General features: G+C 34.1%; 1 protein-coding gene across 7 annotated transcripts in view; it reads left to right on the forward strand.

The window, feature by feature from the left end:
- The window catches only part of LOC134232219 (partitioning defective 3 homolog), a 42714-nt gene that overhangs the window by 17215 nt on the left and 5442 nt on the right, over window positions 1–20057 (forward strand). For 4 of the 7 annotated variants that reach the window (XM_062714165.1, XM_062714166.1, XM_062714170.1 and 1 more), the window contains 18 exons: window positions 364–558; window positions 965–1041; window positions 1357–1434; window positions 1869–1994; window positions 2356–2601; window positions 3159–3370; window positions 3865–4004; window positions 4483–4623; window positions 6715–6957; window positions 7362–7976; window positions 8324–8472; window positions 9202–9335; window positions 11996–12121; window positions 14162–14407; window positions 14819–14884; window positions 18388–18547; window positions 18766–18870; window positions 19599–19634. In XM_062714165.1, coding sequence (XP_062570149.1) covers window positions 364–558; window positions 965–1041; window positions 1357–1434; window positions 1869–1994; window positions 2356–2601; window positions 3159–3370; window positions 3865–4004; window positions 4483–4623; window positions 6715–6957; window positions 7362–7976; window positions 8324–8472; window positions 9202–9335; window positions 11996–12121; window positions 14162–14407; window positions 14819–14884; window positions 18388–18547; window positions 18766–18870; window positions 19599–19634 — 3095 coding nt within the window. The remainder of the gene's footprint in view (window positions 1–363; window positions 559–964; window positions 1042–1356; window positions 1435–1868; window positions 1995–2355; window positions 2602–3158; window positions 3371–3864; window positions 4005–4482; window positions 4624–6714; window positions 6958–7361; window positions 7977–8323; window positions 8473–9201; window positions 9336–11995; window positions 12122–14161; window positions 14408–14818; window positions 14885–18387; window positions 18548–18765; window positions 18871–19598; window positions 19635–20057) is intronic. The other 3 variants (XM_062714168.1, XM_062714167.1, XM_062714169.1) reach the window with 3 other exon arrangements.

The raw sequence follows: 20057 nt of genomic DNA on the forward strand, positions 1-20057 counted from the left end.
GTGTGATGAACTTTGAATATGCTAAAGATAATAATTAATAAGCAATTTTATACTCTCTAACAAAAAATGAGAAATTTAAGACTGAGTCAATTTTCAAAAGGTTTTGAATTTTTTTGAAAGTTCCAGATATCTAGGATCAAATGAAACAGGATTTTTCCTCACTTGTTTTATAAAACAAAACTAGTCAGCATGAACATGGATATTGTGAATTCACAGACATAGCATATTATCCTGGATCCCCAGCTATATAATTTTAATGAATTCCTTCTACGGATACATGTATAACAAATAATGGAAATAGCAAAGTAATTTTATAGGTCCCAGTGATTTCATTATGATTGAGTTATATTTTGATCTTTATAGGCTGAGGAGCCCTCTGATTTGGAGGACTTTGAGGTGGAAAAGGAAATGGCGCCCTCTGGTGATAAGGGGAAATCTTCCATCAGTCGGTTTTCCCGTGACAACTGGAGGCAGTCGCTCGGTAACCGACCAGACATGTACAAATGGTTAGAGGCTCAGGAGAGGCAGCAAGAAAGGCTTCATAGCCCCATACACCAGGTAAGATAATGGAGTGGTGGATCTACATAGGTGGTAACCTTCACAGCCCGATACACCGGGTCAGATAGCAGACAAAATTGAGAGAGGGATCAAAACAGATGATATGGTGTAACATATGACAGGAGAGTATATATGATCAAAGAGATTAGTGATAAAAAATTTAGAAGTCAAAATGACAAAAAGAAATAGATTGACATATTTTTGAGATTTTATACATCAGAATGTGGAAAAATGGCACATATTCCTCCATCTTCTTGCATGTATTGGTTCTATTCATTTTTATGGGGGTTTCAAGTTGAATGAACCCCACTTTATTACTTTATGCCTCTGAAGTACTGTCTTGTAGTAACAAGGGGAAATACAATTATTAAGTTGTATGAGCTTCATTATGTTGATATTTGTACAGATGGAGAGAAGGGAACCAGTTGGGGGAGCCAGTACAGAACCAGGGAACGACTCAAAAGTGGAAAACCACACACACAGGTTTGTATGCATACATGTAAAAACAATGCTTCTGTAAAAAAAAAAAAAAATGCCAATGTGTTTATGCTTAAAATTATGCAAAAATTCTTACAGTAATTTCTCAGTTTCAGGCTCTTTATGTTGTACAGTACATGTAAATTCACATGCTATAAAACCCTGCCTACTGCCTTCTCTCTGTCCCTACCCGCATATTATTTTATTTTAACCACACCTATAAAAGAACCAGAAGCTTCATGTAGAAATCAAGCATTCTTTACTATTTCTTGTTTTATCTCGTTCAATGAAATTTAAAATGTTAATTATTATATATAACAGTGGTATTCTTATCCATCTACCCAATGACGGAGGACCGCTGGGAATCCATGTCGTGCCGGATTATGACGACTCAGGAAGGTGAGTCATGACAATTCTATAACTCTAACAACATACCTTGTTACCTATACTATTTTATATAGTTAACTCTATAACGGATTATGACGACTCAGGAAGGTAAGTAATGACGATTCTATAACTGTGTTGCCTACTTCCTGTGTGATGTCTGTGTTATAAACCATTGAATCGTTTTAGTTTTTGGGGGTCACCGAAAGTCCATTGCCTTTTTGAGGCAAAATTTTGGGGGTAACCTTGGGGTGTTTAATTTGTTATTACTTATAGAGAACTAGATTTGTTACTAACTACTATTTATAGAAAATAAGTTTGTTGCTATTTAATTATATAGAACTAAGGAAGTTACTATTTATAGAGAACTAAGTTTGTTAATATTTATAGAGTGTTAGGGTTGTTGTTACTTTTTATAGAGAACTAGATTATTTTGTTATTATTTATAGAGAACTAGGGCTGTTGGTACAAGGTGTGGAGGAAGGAGGGAGAGTGTCAAAAGATGGAAGACTCCGAGAAAATGACCGCATAATTGAGATCAATGGACAAACACTTGTAGGAGTTACATTTTCCAAGTAAGAGACAACTTTTGTGCTTGAAATATTAAATCATTTTTCAAGACTTACAACATATTTACAAAAAGTGCAATTCATATAAATTGGTAACAAAATGATTCAGTTATCATAAATAGTTTGAGTATCTGAAATTAAAGAGTCACAAAGTGTCCTTGATCTAAAGACTGTTGATCTCCTTTGAAATTATTTTTTTATGTTTGGATTATCAAGGAAAGTTTTTTTTAAAATAACATTTGGTCTGGAATACAAATACCAGGCAGAAAACACTTAAATATCCTACTATTGAAAATTGCCAGCAATTTGAATAGAGACAATTATGATGAAATGATAAGAACAGACTTTCTTACATTGTTTATTGTAGAGCTCAGGACATTTTTCGCTCTGCCATGAGGGACAATGACATCAGATTGCGCATCATCAAAAAACAAGTTCCCCCACCCCTCCCCAAACAACCTCCACCCCCCGTCATGCCAAAACCAAAGAACCACACCCCTGCCAAACCCTCCCCCCTTACACTACCCCCGCCCCGACTGAATGAGTCCGACCTTTCCAGCCCCACTGGGCCAGAGCAGACCAGCACCCCTATAGTATCTGTACAAAATAGTAGGTAAGTCATTAGTACAGGTAAACCTGGATTTGTTTTTTCATGTGGAGGTTCTTGATTTAAGGTACTCTGATCCTTAGCCAGGAAGCATAACTCTTTTATTTATGATTTAGTTCAAAAAGTCTAAAAATGAACCTTGAAAATTAAATTTTATACCTCTCAGTGTGCTTCAAGGTTCTTTTTTGAAAGCATTTTTAATTAATCAATGCCTGATTTTCAGAAACTGAGAATCGGAGTACCTTAATATCTAGATACTTTACGTACATACAGATTTAGAATTGCATTACATGTTTGATGGGGACCTATAGTGACCACCAATTCTGTATTTCCAATTAAAGGGACGAGGATCCGTTATTATTTATTAAGTAATAATACAAATTATCTTTGAACAAGATATATAATTAATCATTTCCTAAAAATGTCATTTTTGCAGAGTATTGTCATACAGAAAAATCATTATGGTACTTTTTTTTAGTGATCTACAAAATGCATAGCTTACGAAAAACTATGCCTACTATCTGTGAACCATATAAGACTGATCTTTTGTTTTCCCTCTTCAGTAACAGTAGTATTGAGGGGTACGCCCCCTCCCCCATTAAGCCAGCTGTCCCTGCTAAACCTGTCTCCCCCACAAAGAAGGTGCCCCCCGCGGTACCCACGAGAAATCCAGGCACCACTCTGTCATCCAATGTGTCCAAGGAACGCAGCAAATTGGTGGCCCCCACCAACACCAAGAAAATTGGCAAGAAGATGGAGATAACTCTTATCAAAGGTAAACAAAATACTGTAAAACTACTTTTATTCACTTGCTAGATATTTTTGCAAGAGCCTTGCTTCTCGAATATTTCTTGCCACAAACCAGTCTATTGACAACAGAACCCAAAGAAAGGCTTGATCGCAAATAATGATGGTGAACTAGTTTACTCCTGGTAAATCGCGAAATAAAGTTATTACAAATAAAAGTTGGTTTACAGTATCACACTAAAAATAAAACAACAATGAAAATCACAGCTTACATAGGTGAAAATTCATCTAATACTAGCAACACTTACTGAGAAGGAAATCATATAAAAGTTTGATTATAGATTGATTTTATTGAGTATATTTTTCTACTAATATTGAGATGGAATTCGGTTAGAAGTTTACTGTGATGTTGATTTGAACAGATAAATTTGTAGATAAGCTTGTATTCTACATAAATTTTATTTAATTATTACATGACTTAAATGAGACACATTTCTTATTTAACTATCTTCTACACTACAGGTCCAGTTAGCCTTGGTTTCAGTGTGACTACCAGAGATAACCCAGCTGGAGGGGATTCCCCAATCTATATTAAGAACATCCTTCCCAGAGGAGCGGCTATTACTGATGGAAGGTTAAAAGCAGGAGATAGACTGCTGGAGGTACAAATGATAAAGAAGGGAGATAACTCTTTGATAACATGGTGCAAAAATAACCCCTGTGTACAGTAATTTCATCCATGTTAATTTTGATCAATCAGAAAAACAATTTTAGCAAATTTGCCCTGACACAGTTATGATAAAAGAGAGATAAGTATTTTATTAATGACACGTGCATTCTTCTCCCATTGGTGATGAGGACAAAAAGGGCAAAAATTTCTCCTCATGCAGTTAACAGTTCTTAAGCAGGGCTTAAAATAGATGTTTTAAGACACACAGGCATTCTTTTTAATCTCTCAAATTTAATTCAATTCTGCAAAAAAAAAAAAATTAAAAAACTGATCAGATATTTTTTAATCTGAGGTCTTTATTACTTTTGATTTAATTTGATGCCCATGGTTGATGTAGGTAAATGGAGAGAACCTGAGGTCTTTATTACCCTTGATTTGTTTTGATCCTATTGTGTGTATGATTGATGTAGGTAAATGGCGAAGACCTGACAGGGAAAACCCAGGCTGACGTTGTCTCTGTGCTGAGGAATGCCCCCATGGGAAGCTCAGTACAGCTGGTGATATCACGACAAGAGGTGGTGGACGAAAAGTTCCAAGTCCCGCGAGAGCTGGTAAGTCAAGAGGGAGGGCATTAATTTAAATTCTGCGAGAGCTGGTAGGTCAAAAGGAATGGAATATCTGCCTTTATTTCAATTTTTATCTCTGCCTTACAGTAATACTAAAATCTAGAGATGTGCATACTTTCTAATATAAAGGAGAAAATTTAGCTGCTTGTTTTCAAGTGTAATATGGCTTTAAATAATGAAATAATGAATGTCAGACCTATAAGAATTGTAAATATTTCTACTTCCTGTGTAGTTTTGTCCTTTATTCTGATTGGTCAATTTCATATTTTTGTTGACTGGTCCTCTTTCCTGGTCTCCCAGTGATGTGTGCTTCTGTCTGTTTTTTACTGACTTCAGCTTGACTCATGAGTGGCTATGATCTCACCTTAAACAAGGCTTTTAATTGGCTAACCAATTTTCTGAATAAATAATAGTGACTGTGTGTGGAATTAATTCTCAGCCTTATCTTCAATATACTATATGCATATTATTTAATAAACTTATCATGTGTATGGAACTGTTCACTATCAGTTTCCATCTTACACATAATTAATAAATTTTATTTATCATGTGTACATATAAGGTTGTTCACTGACTCTATCAATTTCTTCTTTTCTTATAATATGTAGAACTATTGGGTTTTTTTTTGGGGGGGGGGGGTGATTTTGTAATGCTGCTAGACAGTGTTTAATTGCCTTGCCTTCTACACTTTCTTTCATACATCATCCTTTCTCTCTCTCTCTCTTTTTTGGTTATCTCTGTAGAACTATATTTCATCTCATAGACTGCATAATGAAAGCATACCTAGTATTAGTGAATATACATGTATATTTCTATATGATATTTTATTCAGCATATTCTGTGTATGTTTTTTGTTTGATTTCAAATACACCATATAAAGTAATGCTAGCTGTCCCAAACTTTTATAGTAAAATCAGTATACATATCTCCCATAGTTAATATTACTATTTTATGTAGTTAGTTAGAATTTATTTACTATAATTTTTAATTATTGCTAGTAAAGACAACAACCATGCATGATTAGAAATCTGTTGAAATAAAAAAAAAATATAGGGCTGAAATGTTTTATGAAAGTACATATTGATGATTTTGGGAGGTGTTGAGGGGGTCGGGGTGGGGTGGGGTGGGTGGTAAGATTAATTCATATTGGATGTTAGATTGATGAGGTAGTAAAGTTAAAACTATTTCAGTTCATGCTGTCTGTATGTTCTTTGTGGTACAAAGTCAGGTGTATTTGAATTATTCAACAATCATGCATGGTTCTTAGAAATTCAGAAAAGTGTGTGCTTTCTGAAGACTAAATATGAATAACAGTGTGTGTTTAATCACAGTGTATTGTCCCCTATGCTTCCTTATTGGAAGATTTAAAATCTTTATTCTCCCACTCATTAAAAACAAATGTTTGAAGAAAAAAATGTTAATGTACATGTGATGTTTTGATTTTGCATATTAACATTTAAATACTGAAAAAATACAAGAGTGAAAAACACACTTCTCTGATTGATTGAGTTGGCACGTTTACTTACATTTTGTAATCATGTCATGTTAGAAATGGTTCCTTTTGTTGAATATCCAGGATGCAATGAAATCATGAGTCTATCAAAAATGAATATCAGTATCTTTTTACTATTCATTTGGCTATTGATTCAGGGTACAAAGAAAAAAAAGGAAGAGAATTGAAAATTCATTTCATTGTGAAATAAATTTTCATTTGCAACATCATGTTTGCGCAGAAAATTACACACCCTTAAAGGGGGCTGCGGGTGTCCATTTTAAGACTATATTGATCTCCTTTGGAAGAAGAGCTTCATATAAAGATATACAAAAAATGAAAAATGATCAAATTTTAAAACTAAAATGCATGAAATTTTTCTTTACCAAAAGATAGTTGACAGCTTTAGAAATCACATCTAAAAGATGGAGTTACATCTAATGATTAAGTTGTGGACCCCCAGCCTCCTTAAGAAGTAAAAAAAAAAAAATGGCATCCTGGGTCAGACAATATGAACTTGTGTAGATCTTTGTTTGGCGTGTGTATTAATGTTGTGCACTCACTGGCCCCCCTCCCGATTTCAGCGAGACGCTCCCGTCTCTGACCCCCCTCCTGTCTTACAGCCGCCAGAGAAATCGGGGGACACCGACGGCTCGCTGACTGCCGGGCGCAACAAGGAGATTCTACGTCTGGACATTCCACTGTCCGATTCTGGGTCGGCGGGGCTCGGGGTCAGTGTCAAGGGTAAAACCATGACAACGGACCGAGGCACCAGGGATCTGGGCATTTTTGTCAAGTCTGTGATAAATGGAGGGGCAGCATCAAAGGTATGGGAGAAAATGTCAGGTGAAGCAAATTAATTATATCATTAATTGAACTATCTTAAACACTGGAACACTGTTTTACAAAGGATTAGTAATAACTTGTTTTGTAAAAATTAACATGGGAAAAAGTATGCAATAGGAACTGAACAAAAAAAATAAATTCCACACCTCAAAATGTAAATTTTCTGATATGGAAAAAATATGCTCAATTCCTTCCTATTTTTAAATCTTCATTAATTTTTAAAATTCAGTTGTATTTACTCGAGATATTAATTTTTCATGAACAGAAGAAGCAGAGAGCTAATTTATTAAGATTTCCTATGATATTTTATGCTCTTGGCATTGCAATGTCTATGTAGTAAGTCTGATTGATATTTCTTAGTCTAAGTCTAACTGGTTATTCTTAGGATGGCCGGCTTGCAGTAAACGACCAACTGATAGAAGTAAACAATGAGAAGCTGATGGGACTATCAAACACGGAGGCCATGGAGATGTTAAGGAAAGCAATGCAGATGGAGGGGCCCATCCCAGGGTACATTCATCTGGTTGTCGCCCGTAAAATTGGAGCCCCTTCCCCCTCCCCGTTCACTCAGGAGGCTTCCCATGATGCTTTTGTTTTCGGTGCTAATAATAAAATGGTCCGAGAGACAGACCACGTGGAAAATTTAAGAACGAAGGAAAACCTGATAGATTCTTACAGACAAACTAGTGATACCCCATTGGAGCCTCACAGAGGCCTGGATTATTTAGATGGGGGAAGTAAAGCTAGGAATTTCTTAATCGAACGTCTCACGAATGGGGGACTTAGGAATGAATCATACACGAAGGCCACCAGAGATGAAATGGACGATAGTGCTTTGTCACATGATCAGGATGAAGGACTGCGGAACCAGTCATATAATTTTGCTTTACAAGGTAGCGGGAATATATTGTCACCAGGAACTTCACCGTTGAAACCCATGCAAAAGAGTTCACCCTTAGTGGGTCCCAATGTCATGATAGAGAATGACGAGGAAGAGGCGGTAAGAATTCTTTGAGCAAAATCATTTAAAGATTTTAATAAATTTAAATGTAATTCAGAATTGCTGTCTTTGAAAAGCAACTACAGTTGGATTATTACAACAATTAACATAAGCTCTGTAGAGCTTTTGACTGACATAACACTGTTTTACATCATTTGGTATGTTATTTTATAACTGTTTTCTTTCCTCTTTATGAAATCATTTTCCATTCCTTCACTCCTAGAACTGTTTTATAGTTGTTTATCAGATTTCTTTACAGGACTGTTTTCATTCCCCAGTTCTCAGTCAATTTTGTTTCCCATCACTTCCAGAACTATTTCGTAATTGTCAGCCATGTTTCTTTACAGGAGAGCAGACAGAGGATGCGGCCCCACTCTACTATTGGGTTCCTCCACCACCACTTTAACAGTTCTAGCTCAGAGGAACTAGACCAGCAGCCCGTGTGGCTCCAGGGTGGGGACTGGGGGCCGCCTGTCAGCCCGGGAGGGGAGGAAATGTAAGTAGAAGATGTAACTATACACGAAGATATTGAGAAATATTGTATTCACTAGGATATACTCTAAAATCATATATTTTTATGGTGCCATATTTTCTTGGTTTGAGAAAAAACTCTTGGTTGGTGGGAATTAATTTTCACGGATGAAGAATTGTTGAATTATGTATGTAACATTTTACATTTCGTGGTGGACATGAATTCGTGGGTCTCTTCATACCTTAAAAACAAGAAAAATAAACTTCCATGAGACTTGGTGATTTCACAGACTGAGTATACAATACAGTCAAACCTTGTTACCTGAAACTCAAGGAGATGGAGATAAAATTTTGAGATATCTGAGGATTCCAGCTCTCCAGGATAAAATACTTGAAAATTTAGGGTTTTAGGATGATCCAAATCTCTTCGTCATATCCATAATTCAAGATATCAGTGTTTGAGATACTATTAGTCATCTCATAGACATAGCAGTTTTTTTTTTAATGGGATACAGATAAATAATTTGGAATTGTTAAAATATTCATATTTATTAAGTGATGAGAATTCATGGTTTGAAGAATTAGATCTTCACAAGGAAGATTTTTAAAGAGTGTTATGCTCCTAACAAACTCCTGTAAGATGGTAACCTTTATAATTTCATTTGTTCAAAGTAAATTGTAGCCTATGAATCAATGAGGCATATTCTGATTTCTAGCATTGTGTTATGTAAATCTTGATTTCTTCAACTTTCAGGTCGCCCACCAGTCCCTTGGGAGAGTTCAAGCGTGAAGGTTTTGGACGACAAAGTATGTCTGAGAAACGGAAAGGTCATATTGACCCAAGTCGAAGTGAAGTATATCAACGCGTCAAATCCAGCCGACAAAAAGGTCAGTTTTAATGTCGGCTACTGGCATCTGATTTACAGTATTTGATTCACTCTTAGATTTTTACTTTGACAAGAACCAAACTCGTAACCGAAAGGAAGTTAAAGATAAAACTAATGTTTTAGTTTGACATGTTGACAACAATGCTGATTGATTTGCAGGTCATGATAGGCGTGCTGCATCATTTCACGTCACCGGTAAAACATTCTGTGTCAATCATCAGAATCTTGTTAATCTTCTGGGATCTATGAGCTTTTCCATTTTTTTATAAAAATCATTTATTAAACTGAATTAATTGGGGGTAAAATACACAGCCATCCTCTGCTTTCAAAACTGTTCAAATAACAAAATGGCTTCTATTTATTTTACCAAACATGGCCTAGATGACTTGGGAAGAGATTTTAACATTTTTGAAATTTATGATTAATTTTTAACAAAAATCTTCAATCATTTAAACAACTTAGAATATTTATTTCATAGTATAACCTATTTTTTTCTATATTAATGAAAATTTTTAGTTCACCTAGAGTAAGTTGATTTTTTTGATCAACATTTGTCCTTTTGTTGTCTGCTCCTCACATCTTTGATATCTCAAGAACCGTGGGTCCAATTTCATCTAAACTGCCCTCAAAGCATTCTTTGGTAATTTGGTGATTCATTTGTTTAAATGAAGTCCAAGACCCATCCAATGGACGGTTATTAGGAAATGGTGAAAACCTAAAAACTAAGGTGCAAGAAGAGATAAAATATACATGAAAGTTAATTTCTTTTCTTAGTGTAGATCAAATTTCTTCAAATCATAGCCCTTCAGGCTTTGATTGCACTACAAAACAATATGTAGAACTTAATGAGAAAACTCTTTAATCACCTTTGCCACATGTACAACATGTACAACAGGACCATATATATAGTCATATACTGTTAATAGTATCCTTATAAGTAAAGATTCTTGAAATCTTGTTAACTGATAGAAGGGTTTGAATGGGAGAGCCTGGGTTGATGTCAAGGGGTTGAAGACCCCCATCCCACCCTACCCTAACCCCCTCCTACCCCTGAAAAATGTGTTCAGGCAGATTTGAGATATCTCTAACAATGGTTCATCTGGTGAGCATTGTGTCCCATTGGCATCTTTGTTTTTTCAATTCTTTTTTATCTTCAAAATTAAATTTAAAATCTTAAATTTTAATTATTTCTAGCTTTTAATATCTTTTTAACATTAAATTTCTGTGACAATCTGTTACATCAAATTAATAACCTATTTAAAACAAGATTCTGCTTTGAAACAGCTATAGGGCACTACGTACAGCACAGAATACTTTGTACATTGGAAATCAAATTATTAATCAAGTGCTTGGAAAAGTGGCATTTCATTTGTTGTATTTAGATATATAATCCCCTACCACAAGTGATATTTGGAAGGTATACTAGTGTACAGTATCGATCTTGTGTATTATAATTTTTTTTTGTACTTGAATTAATGTAAATCATTTTTTTCCTCAAATTTTATACAATCTGGAAATGTGATTTACTGCACAGTTGATAGTACAATTCTCTGTTGTCCTTGGACTTTCAGTAAGGCATGGCATTCTCAACCCAATTTAATTAACGTCTCTTTAATGGCCAATAGATTCTCATTGGATAAGAAATGAATAACAATAGCAACTTTGAATTGTTGTTGACAACGATGATTCGACTTGAGTCCTACCTCTTTGCCATACTGTCATTGGATCATTGCTACACTTGTTGACATTCACCTGCATTTCTATCCCAACTGTAAATGAAAGACTATGTAAATCTCCACTAATTAATGAAACGTTGAGAATGACATGCCTTACTGAAAGTCCAATGGTGACTGATAATTGTACTAAATAATATACTGCACATTTTTGATATACTAGATACAGACTATAGAATATCATTTGCTTACTTTTACATGGGATTGTTTATTCAGAATATATCCGTTTAAAATATATAATCTCGCACAAATGCACAATTTTGACTTTTAACAACATTCAGAATTTTATAAATTTGTGAGTGCATGATTTTTTATTTAAAAGGGGAAAAAAAAGTGCTAAAAAATATGCTTGATTCAAATTAAGATGATCAAGGTTGAATCACAGAGGCATCTCACCCGCTCTATCCTCTATTACACATTTATGTAATGGAGAACAGAGTGGATAGGATGCCCCTGTGGTTGGATATTCAGGTGTGTTGGTGGCTTAGGTGGTCTTTATGTAGCAAGTGCCTGCATTTATGTTTGGTATGGTTACCTGAAATGGTATATCCCTCCCCCTTCTCTCCAAAAAGAATCTTGTAAAATGTTGTCTACCTAAATTTTTGTCTTCATGTGATTTGATTCAAGTCAGCTACTGGTGGTAGGGTTAACTTCATGTTTACATTTAAACAGTAAAGTATAGAACAGAACCTCAGGAAACGGTAAGCTTAACAAACATCTTATTTGATTGGTCACATAAATAAAACCTCTGTCTGTGATTTGATTGGCCAAATAACAAACACCTCATTTGATTGGCCACTGAACAGTGATACAGAAGGAACATATGGAAGGATTCCTCTTGTCAATGACAAGATTTTTTTTTAAGGAAAAGAGTATCAGACCAGAATGTTTTAGTGTCCTCCAGTATAATGTAGAACTATAACTGTAGGTGGCAGCACAGGTACAGGAAGTCTGAAGAGGGTCGGGTCGGCCGAGTCTCTGTTGAGTCGGAATTCCCGGAGTCGTCCCCGAACGTCACGCTTACCTCCCTTACCAAAGCATGGCCAGCGTATTAGTATGTATCCTCTCCTTAACAGTTATCACCAGAGAAGTCGTGTGTTATATGTGGTGTTTTGCAATTAATTCATAAATTTCTGTTAAAACAAATTGAGATACATCATTCTACAGAAAATTGCTTAAAAGTTATAGATTCTTAAAAAATCTACACTCTTTAAAAAATATTGCCATAAACATGATTAAAAGATGTTAAAAATTTACACATAGAAATTAGCTATCATAGACGATAAAAATATTTATAATATTGCTATCATGTTATCAACAGACTAGGCCAAAGGTTTACAAATTAAAATTATATTCTCGTAAATGATAAAAATATTTTTTTATGCTTTAGAAATTATTATCCAAAGATAGTTTATCAAATTATCCAAAATTATTAAAGCAAAGTGGTATCTAAATCCTGAACTTTCCTTAAATACATATATAATGCCTAACTGAATTCAGTGTTAAAACTCCTTGAATATTAAAAACTGATCTGTCTTAAAAATGTCAGTGTGATTTCAAAGTATTTTGTCCACATACACTGTATGAAGTTTTATAGACTAACAGCTAGGTCATAAGCTTTTGGTGATGACTGTTGACCCCCTTGTGTATGATAGTACTTAACATTACTTTGTGGTCTAATATTCTGTGTGACAAAAATTGACCCAGTTAACAGTAAATATAGGTCATGTGTGACAAAACTAACAGTCATGTACTAAATAATCTTGTTAGAGATGGACAACTAGGAAATACAGTAAAACTCGTTTAGTATGAACATGGATATTGCAATTCACAGAATGATATAGGGAAGTTATTGTGGATCCCGAATTATGATTATAGCGAAGTAATTTCATAGGTCCCATTGACTTTGCTATTAAACCGAGTTTTACTTTAGACTAGTACGAATTATATAACTGACTAAGTTGTTTATTAGATCAGTCAGGAGTTACTGTAAGCATGTTTGAACTGAATATTTAACATTGTTAATGGATTATGTTGAGTTGAAAAAAAGACATATTTTCATAGTACTGTAATCCTTTTAGTGATATTGAAATGTATGAGATAAACAATGAGGATAAATCGATTACTTATAAGAAAGTATAAGTAAGACCATTTAGGTAGCTATAATACTGTGTTAGACATACAAAATAGTATTATTGACATTGAAAAGAATAAGGCTTTGCTAAATCTGTATGAAATAACAGTTATTTTTTTAATTAATATACATGATATATGAAAAAAAAAACACTGTCATTTGTTTTTTTACAACGCTTCGATTAATCAACATTGTCAACATAAGCATAAACTAACCAACTGACAAGTACTTTTAAATTTTTCTTGTATAAATGATCAATAACGCTTTGATTAATTAACAACTAAATCATAAACTAACCAATGACAAGTATTGATTTCAGTCTAATTCTTATGATTCAGTTTAAATTAGAGAAAACTAGTAACAACTTTCTTTGTTGGGACATGTTTATTTAGGATTAAATTTTTCTCATTGGTTCTAAATTTTCTTGTTGTAGATATAGACTTCATATTTGGTAGAAAAAATAACCTTTCAAATGAATGTGATTTACACTGTGACCTATATGCTAAAAATAGCTTTTTCCACTGTTTGTCATAACTTTTTAATGCATACTCCACCGATAAAGTCCTTTCAAAGTCAATGATCTTGTGACCTTGACTGTGACCTAATGCTAAAAATTTCTCTTTGAACCATAGGAGATGGTAGCCGAATGACAATGATCAATGACCTTGACCTTGACTGTGATCAATATCTAAAAATAATTTTTTCACTTTTCATTTCCATCTTGTTTCCTTTAATTTTCTTGTTGTAGAATATATGCATTACAAAACCTAGAATAAAATGAATTTCAAAGTATAATTTTAAACATTCTAAATTTTCACTTTTCATTTCCATTCCTTTAAAATATATGCATTACAAAACCTAGTAGTTTTCAAAAGAGCCAATGAACAGCAGTATAATTAAAAGTTAAATCATGACATGACAACACTGTGTATTTAGTCTGCTAAACTCTTTTACCCGCAGTGGACAAACCCCTTGATGTGCCCCACTCCAACCTGAAACGCTTCAGCTCCCTGGAGAATCTGGCTCAGGTTGCGCCGGGGGACACGGACGAGAGTAGGGAGAGTCTGGACGCCTCCCACGAGAGTCAGGAGGATTCCCACCGCGGGGTCAAGCTAGGGCGGGGGAGGGGCTGTAATCTCAGCTTCAGGGCAGCAGTCGACCGGTCCTATGACCCAGTCCCCCAGGAACTCACTACCATGGATCCACGTAAGTAAAGGGGTGACATTTAAAAACCTATTATTCTATATTTCAGGGACCATCTCAGAGTATTTTTTTTAAATATAAGAACTTCTCTCTTCTACTTAGTAGATCAGGTTTATTGTTTTTCAAGTAATAATGGGAATTTTAAAATGTTGTCTGTGATATTTGATCTCTTAAATTGTAAAATACTGATTTCATGAAGGCTGTCTTCTCCATTACACCAGGATCTACCTTGTTAACTGCTTAGTATGCATTGTTGCTTGCTGCTTCTATTGATCAGTTGATGTTTACATTTCATTTCAAGAAATCAGAACATACTAGTCTTGTATATTATTATGTAGACTATGTGTTCTTGTGTACATAAAGTAGATTGTTTTCCCTGAAATTCATTACAAAGAATGTTCTTGTGTCTCATAGAAGATCAGAATCAAACACAGGAAGGAAATCTGGAAACCAGTGAGGGCTTCACTGTAGGAGAACAGGGTACCAGTTTACTCATGGTCACCATGACAACCAAACCTTCAGCCAATCAGATTCTCTAACCAGTTAACCTAGCACCACCTATTTATTGCTTCTAAAAACCAAAACAATGCAAATGATTTAGTAGAAATGATGATTAATATGTGCTTGAGATTGTTTAGAATTCTAATATTGTTTCTTAGTAAGATATTATAAATTAATAACATTGAGCAGGACAGATACATATATCACATTTAAATTTCAATCTTGTGATTTCAATGTTAAAATGAAAATATCTTCAACTAATTTAAAACAAAAATTTTTATTCTGGAGATAACATAGTCTGCATTGCATTATACTTTTTGCATATTAATTTTGCCTTTTGTATTATTTTTGAATTTGAAATTTTTTTCATAGTTCATGGTATTGATAAATCAGATACATTAATATTATATAAATACAACAGTCCATCACAAGTATTGATTGACTAGGCATAGTTGGACTCATTTCTGCATATCATATTGAAAGACTATATAGCCACAGATTGACATATCTCTTTATACCATGGTGATAGACCAGAGGCTTGTTCAACAGAGCAAATGCTCGCAAACATTTCTATTGGAGGTATAAGGAATTTTGGCGAGCGCTCGCGAACATTCCCTCTATTGAACAGGCCTCAGACACAGGTCATGTTGATTTGAAGCACAAACCCGAGTGAAGTGTACATAGTACACATACCTTCATACACAGGTCTGATAAATCATGTACAGTCAAATCTTGTTAGCTCCATCTCCATAATTAATATTAAGTGGTTTCAACTTCTTAATCACTTGGACATATCCATGCTATTTAAGATATATTTGTGTTACCGAAGTTCAACTGTACTTCATCTAAACGTTTAAAGTAAAAAATGGGAACCAAATCTGTACATGTAGCAGCAGCTACACAAAACACTTGTAAAGGACTTTGAATTCTTTTTCTGGTTACCCTGGATTTGAGCTTGGTCTCAGAGGCTGTTGGCAGGGAAGATATGGTAGTCATGGGGCCGCAGCATGGACGAATTTGACTGTGTCACTTCACTTCAGTTTATTGCATGTGAATTATGTTGTTTGTTTTTTCTTCACGTGGATAAAGGCATAAAGATTTGAGATCCACAAATTATTTTCTTTTTCTTTAAATTATAGCACCTTGCAACACAAGTCTACTCTGCTATCTTCTATTTTTTAGCTCTACTGGTTGAAAACCAGTAATGGTTATGTAATGGTAAAGTCACTCACAGTGGCTGTTTTTAAACTGATTCTCTTCTTACACTTTTGATCCAATATGAATGAATACATCAATAAATAATACAATGTCAAAATTAAAATAAGTATAGAATTCTTTCTAAATTAATATTTTAAATTTATTTTGAGGATGAAACTTTCAAAATTATTTATAAAACTAATACATGTAATTCTTTATAAATCGACAGTTTGATTTGACTTGCACCCCCTTCCCCCTCTCTAATAGCAGCTGGGAAAAAATTGAGGAGTTTTTGTTAACAGCAGGATACACACATGTAATTGTGTAAAATAATATAATCTGAAACAATGTCTTTAAATTAAAACAACCAGTAGAGCTGCAGTCTCATCAGAGTCACTGCTTGATATTGCATGCCTTATTGTTGTTCAAGTTTTGTAGACAGTGCTCACATATGTGTATTTTTGGTTGTGTCTGCAATGTACTCGGCTGTTAGAAGTCATTTATCACTTATGTTTGGTCTTTGTTGTGTCTTTCAATGTAGTTTATACATATGCCCTTTATTTAGTTTTCATTGTTGTTGTTAAACTTTGTTTACATCCTAAGATTTAATTTGTCCAAACCTGTGTTGTTCTTGTCTGTTGTTGTACATGTATACATACATGCTTTAGGTGCTGTCTGTTTGTTTTCAGTTCTGTTTTAGTGACTCATTATGTTTTTGTTGTCTGTTCAATGTTGTCTATTTCATAGATTAATTTTCAGTGACTGTCTCATTTTCAGTTTTGTTTTAGTAACTCATTTGTGCGTAGATGTCTTTTAGCTGTTACATTTAGCTGTTCATCTTGTTGTTTGTGTACTTAATTCTATAGATTGCTGTTGTATAATTGTACTCTTTTGTGACACATGTGTTGTTGCTGTTGTTGTCATGGTCATTGATTTTGACATTGTATCATTACAGGAGTTCGTAAATTTTTTTCTGTCTTGTTTCTCATTTGTCTGCACTGCCATGCATGTGCCCCTTGAGTCTGGTTCATTATTCTGATTTCAAACTTGTTTCTAAGCTCGATTATGTCCATAATATCTTCTGTAATGTTTGTATAAAAATCAAAAATATAAATATATGCATGCAAGTAACAATATTTGATATTTGATTATAGAATTAAAAAAAAAAAGCAATTCAATATGATCCTAAGATGTTTTAAAGAGATGTTTTTTTTTTTTTAACTTGGTGAGTAGACACAGTTTGAATAGAAATCTACATGTGTATAGACTTATACCTCGAAACACATTGAGTGAATAGTCTTTTAACATATTAGATACTTGTAGACCTGACCTGATGTTTTCTCAGTGAAAAGAGTCTATTATTAGAAAGTCATTGTACCTAATGAATTATCAATTTTACATATTAGAATTAATGTTTTAAACTTTCAATTTTCATGGGGTCACAAATTACGTTCAATTCACGATAGAAAATTAATCAGATTTCTAGGATTAATTTATAATAATAAATCCAAGGAAGAAAAATATATATCTACAGTTGTTCATGAAAAATTTAGGCCTAATGAAATAAATTTATTAGTTTTACAATGTAACAGTACTTGTAAATATTAGATCAAGTGTGTGCATGTAATAAAATTTTAGGGGAGTTTCATCACACTTAATTTTGCTTTAGTAATCTTGCTTATAATGCACTTTATAAGGAGACATTTTCAAAGCAGTAGCAGCAGAATCTAAATAAATAATGTAAGATTTCATGATATATCTAGGTTGATGTGATTTTAAAATTTTATTCAAGTTTTGCCAAGTTATATTTTTGACACAGCAACAGACTTGTAGTGCAAATGTATCATATATATTGGAATGAACATTTTTGTTTATCAATAATCCAGATGTTAAACTGCATGTACACTGGAAAAAAACTCAAGCATCTGCAATCACGATTTATATCAATTTTTACATGACAAATTGTACCATATTTGTTTTCTGGAAAAATTATGTACATGTATATATAATCTGCAAAGTTTAACCTGATGTTTTTAAAAAGAGAAGTTTGTCAAACCCTTTGCAAAATAGTGAAAAATTCAATAAAGTGTTTAGAAAATATTCATACATATTTCACAATGCACATCTCCTACATTAAAATTAAAATAGAATTAATAATTTGTATGACAAAACATTGATATGTTTAACCTTTGGCAATGTGGATTTGCCTGTTTCGAAACACTCATGTTTCTCTAGATACAAATCTGTACTTCCTTGGTAACCCTGATTTGTTGCTATGGTTACAGTGGAGGAGGAGAGCAGTGAGGGAGGATCGGTCACACAGGGAGGGGTCACGACCTCGGGACATTCCTCCATGAGCAGCGAGCCAGAGGACCCCAGAAAAGCCAAGAAGAAACCCGCCAAGGAAAAGAAAGGACCAGGGGGAATATTTAAAGGGTTACTCAGGTATGGAATGGGGGCCTATGGAGGATATTTAAATGTTAACTGAGGTATGAAATGGGGACCCATGCGGATATCTGATTAAAAATATCTAAACTTTAAGGCATACTAGTAATCCAATAATAAAGATGAGGAATAAATCCTTCAGGAAACTGGGACAGGATTTTATCATATATGACATGAAGTTTTAGGGAATTTTATGATACTGAAAGAATTTACTGTAGGAGGAGCAACAAAAGTAAAAAAGAAGAAGCAAAAGCACAGGAAGAAACAGACAGACAGATTGGGTCAGAGGAAAGGTCAAAGTCAGCAGACTCCAGGGAAGACAGGTAAGCTGTAGAAATGGGGGTGGATCTACAGGGGTGTATTTACTAGGGTTAGAAGAATTAGTTGAAGATTTAGATAGAGAAGACTGGTAAATTATAGACTAAGATAGAAATGGGGTGAATGGACAGTGGTGTTTTTACTAGGGTTAGAAGAATTGGATAGAGATTAGATAGAGAAAACAGATAAATTACAGACAGAAATGGGGCGGATGGACAGGGTTGTTCATACTAGGGTTAGAAAAATTGGATAGAGATTTAGATAGAGAAGACATGTAAATTATAAACAGAAATGGGGTGGATGGACAGTGGTGTTTATACTAGGGTTAGAGGAATATTGGATAGAGATTTAAATAGAGAAGACAGGTAAATTATAGACAGAAATGGGGTGGAGGGACAGGGGTGTTTATACAAGGTTAGGAATTGGATAGAGATTGAGGTGAGAATACAGGTAAATGATAAAATGGAATGGATTGTCAGGGGTGTTTGAGCTTAGGTTAAAAGTTAAAAAATTGGATTGAAATACAGATATAAAATATTTTTGCATAATCATAATTTTCTTCCTAATTTGATGTTGAAAAAAAAAAAAAAACATTGAGGGAAAACAGATGCACTTGGGTTCTGAAAAGTTACTGACCATGAAGATGTAGATCTAGATTTTTTTTCTTTCAAACATTTATGAGAGTAAACTTTGTATGTGATCTGAAATTTTCTTCTCATAAAACTGATTTCAGTTTTAAGGAGTTGTTTGAGGAAACTGAATATGAAAGGTAAACGTTCTCACAGTTTTCATCAATCAGAAAGGAAGGCATGATCTGCACTTGACAAGGAAATTGTTCAACTTAACTCACACATGATTAAACACTGGAGTGAAGTGTTGGTATCTATTGATTCAGAAACACATGTTGAGGTGCACTGTTTGAAGTTATAACTTTCTTGAACCAAACTTTTCATGTGAACATTCACATGAGGCAATAGTAAACTATATTCAGTCTGATGAAATAAGACAGCTGGTTTTTCTGTATGTATGTTTGTCAATGTCCAGTGTTTTAAATTTACCAAAACCAGAAAGCCAATTTAAGCATGATGTAATTCAGATTGATAGTGACTGTCTTGAGAATTGCTATGAAGAACACTTTACCCTTCCCTTGATATCTACGTCCTTGCTATAGCTAGGACCGTTGTGTTCAGGC

The sequence above is a fragment of the Saccostrea cucullata genome, unplaced genomic scaffold (assembly GCF_032062105.1).
Source record: "Saccostrea cucullata isolate Sc308-1 unplaced genomic scaffold, CSIRO_AGI_Scuc_v1 ctg408, whole genome shotgun sequence".
NCBI lineage: Eukaryota > Metazoa > Mollusca > Bivalvia > Ostreida > Ostreidae > Saccostrea > Saccostrea cuccullata.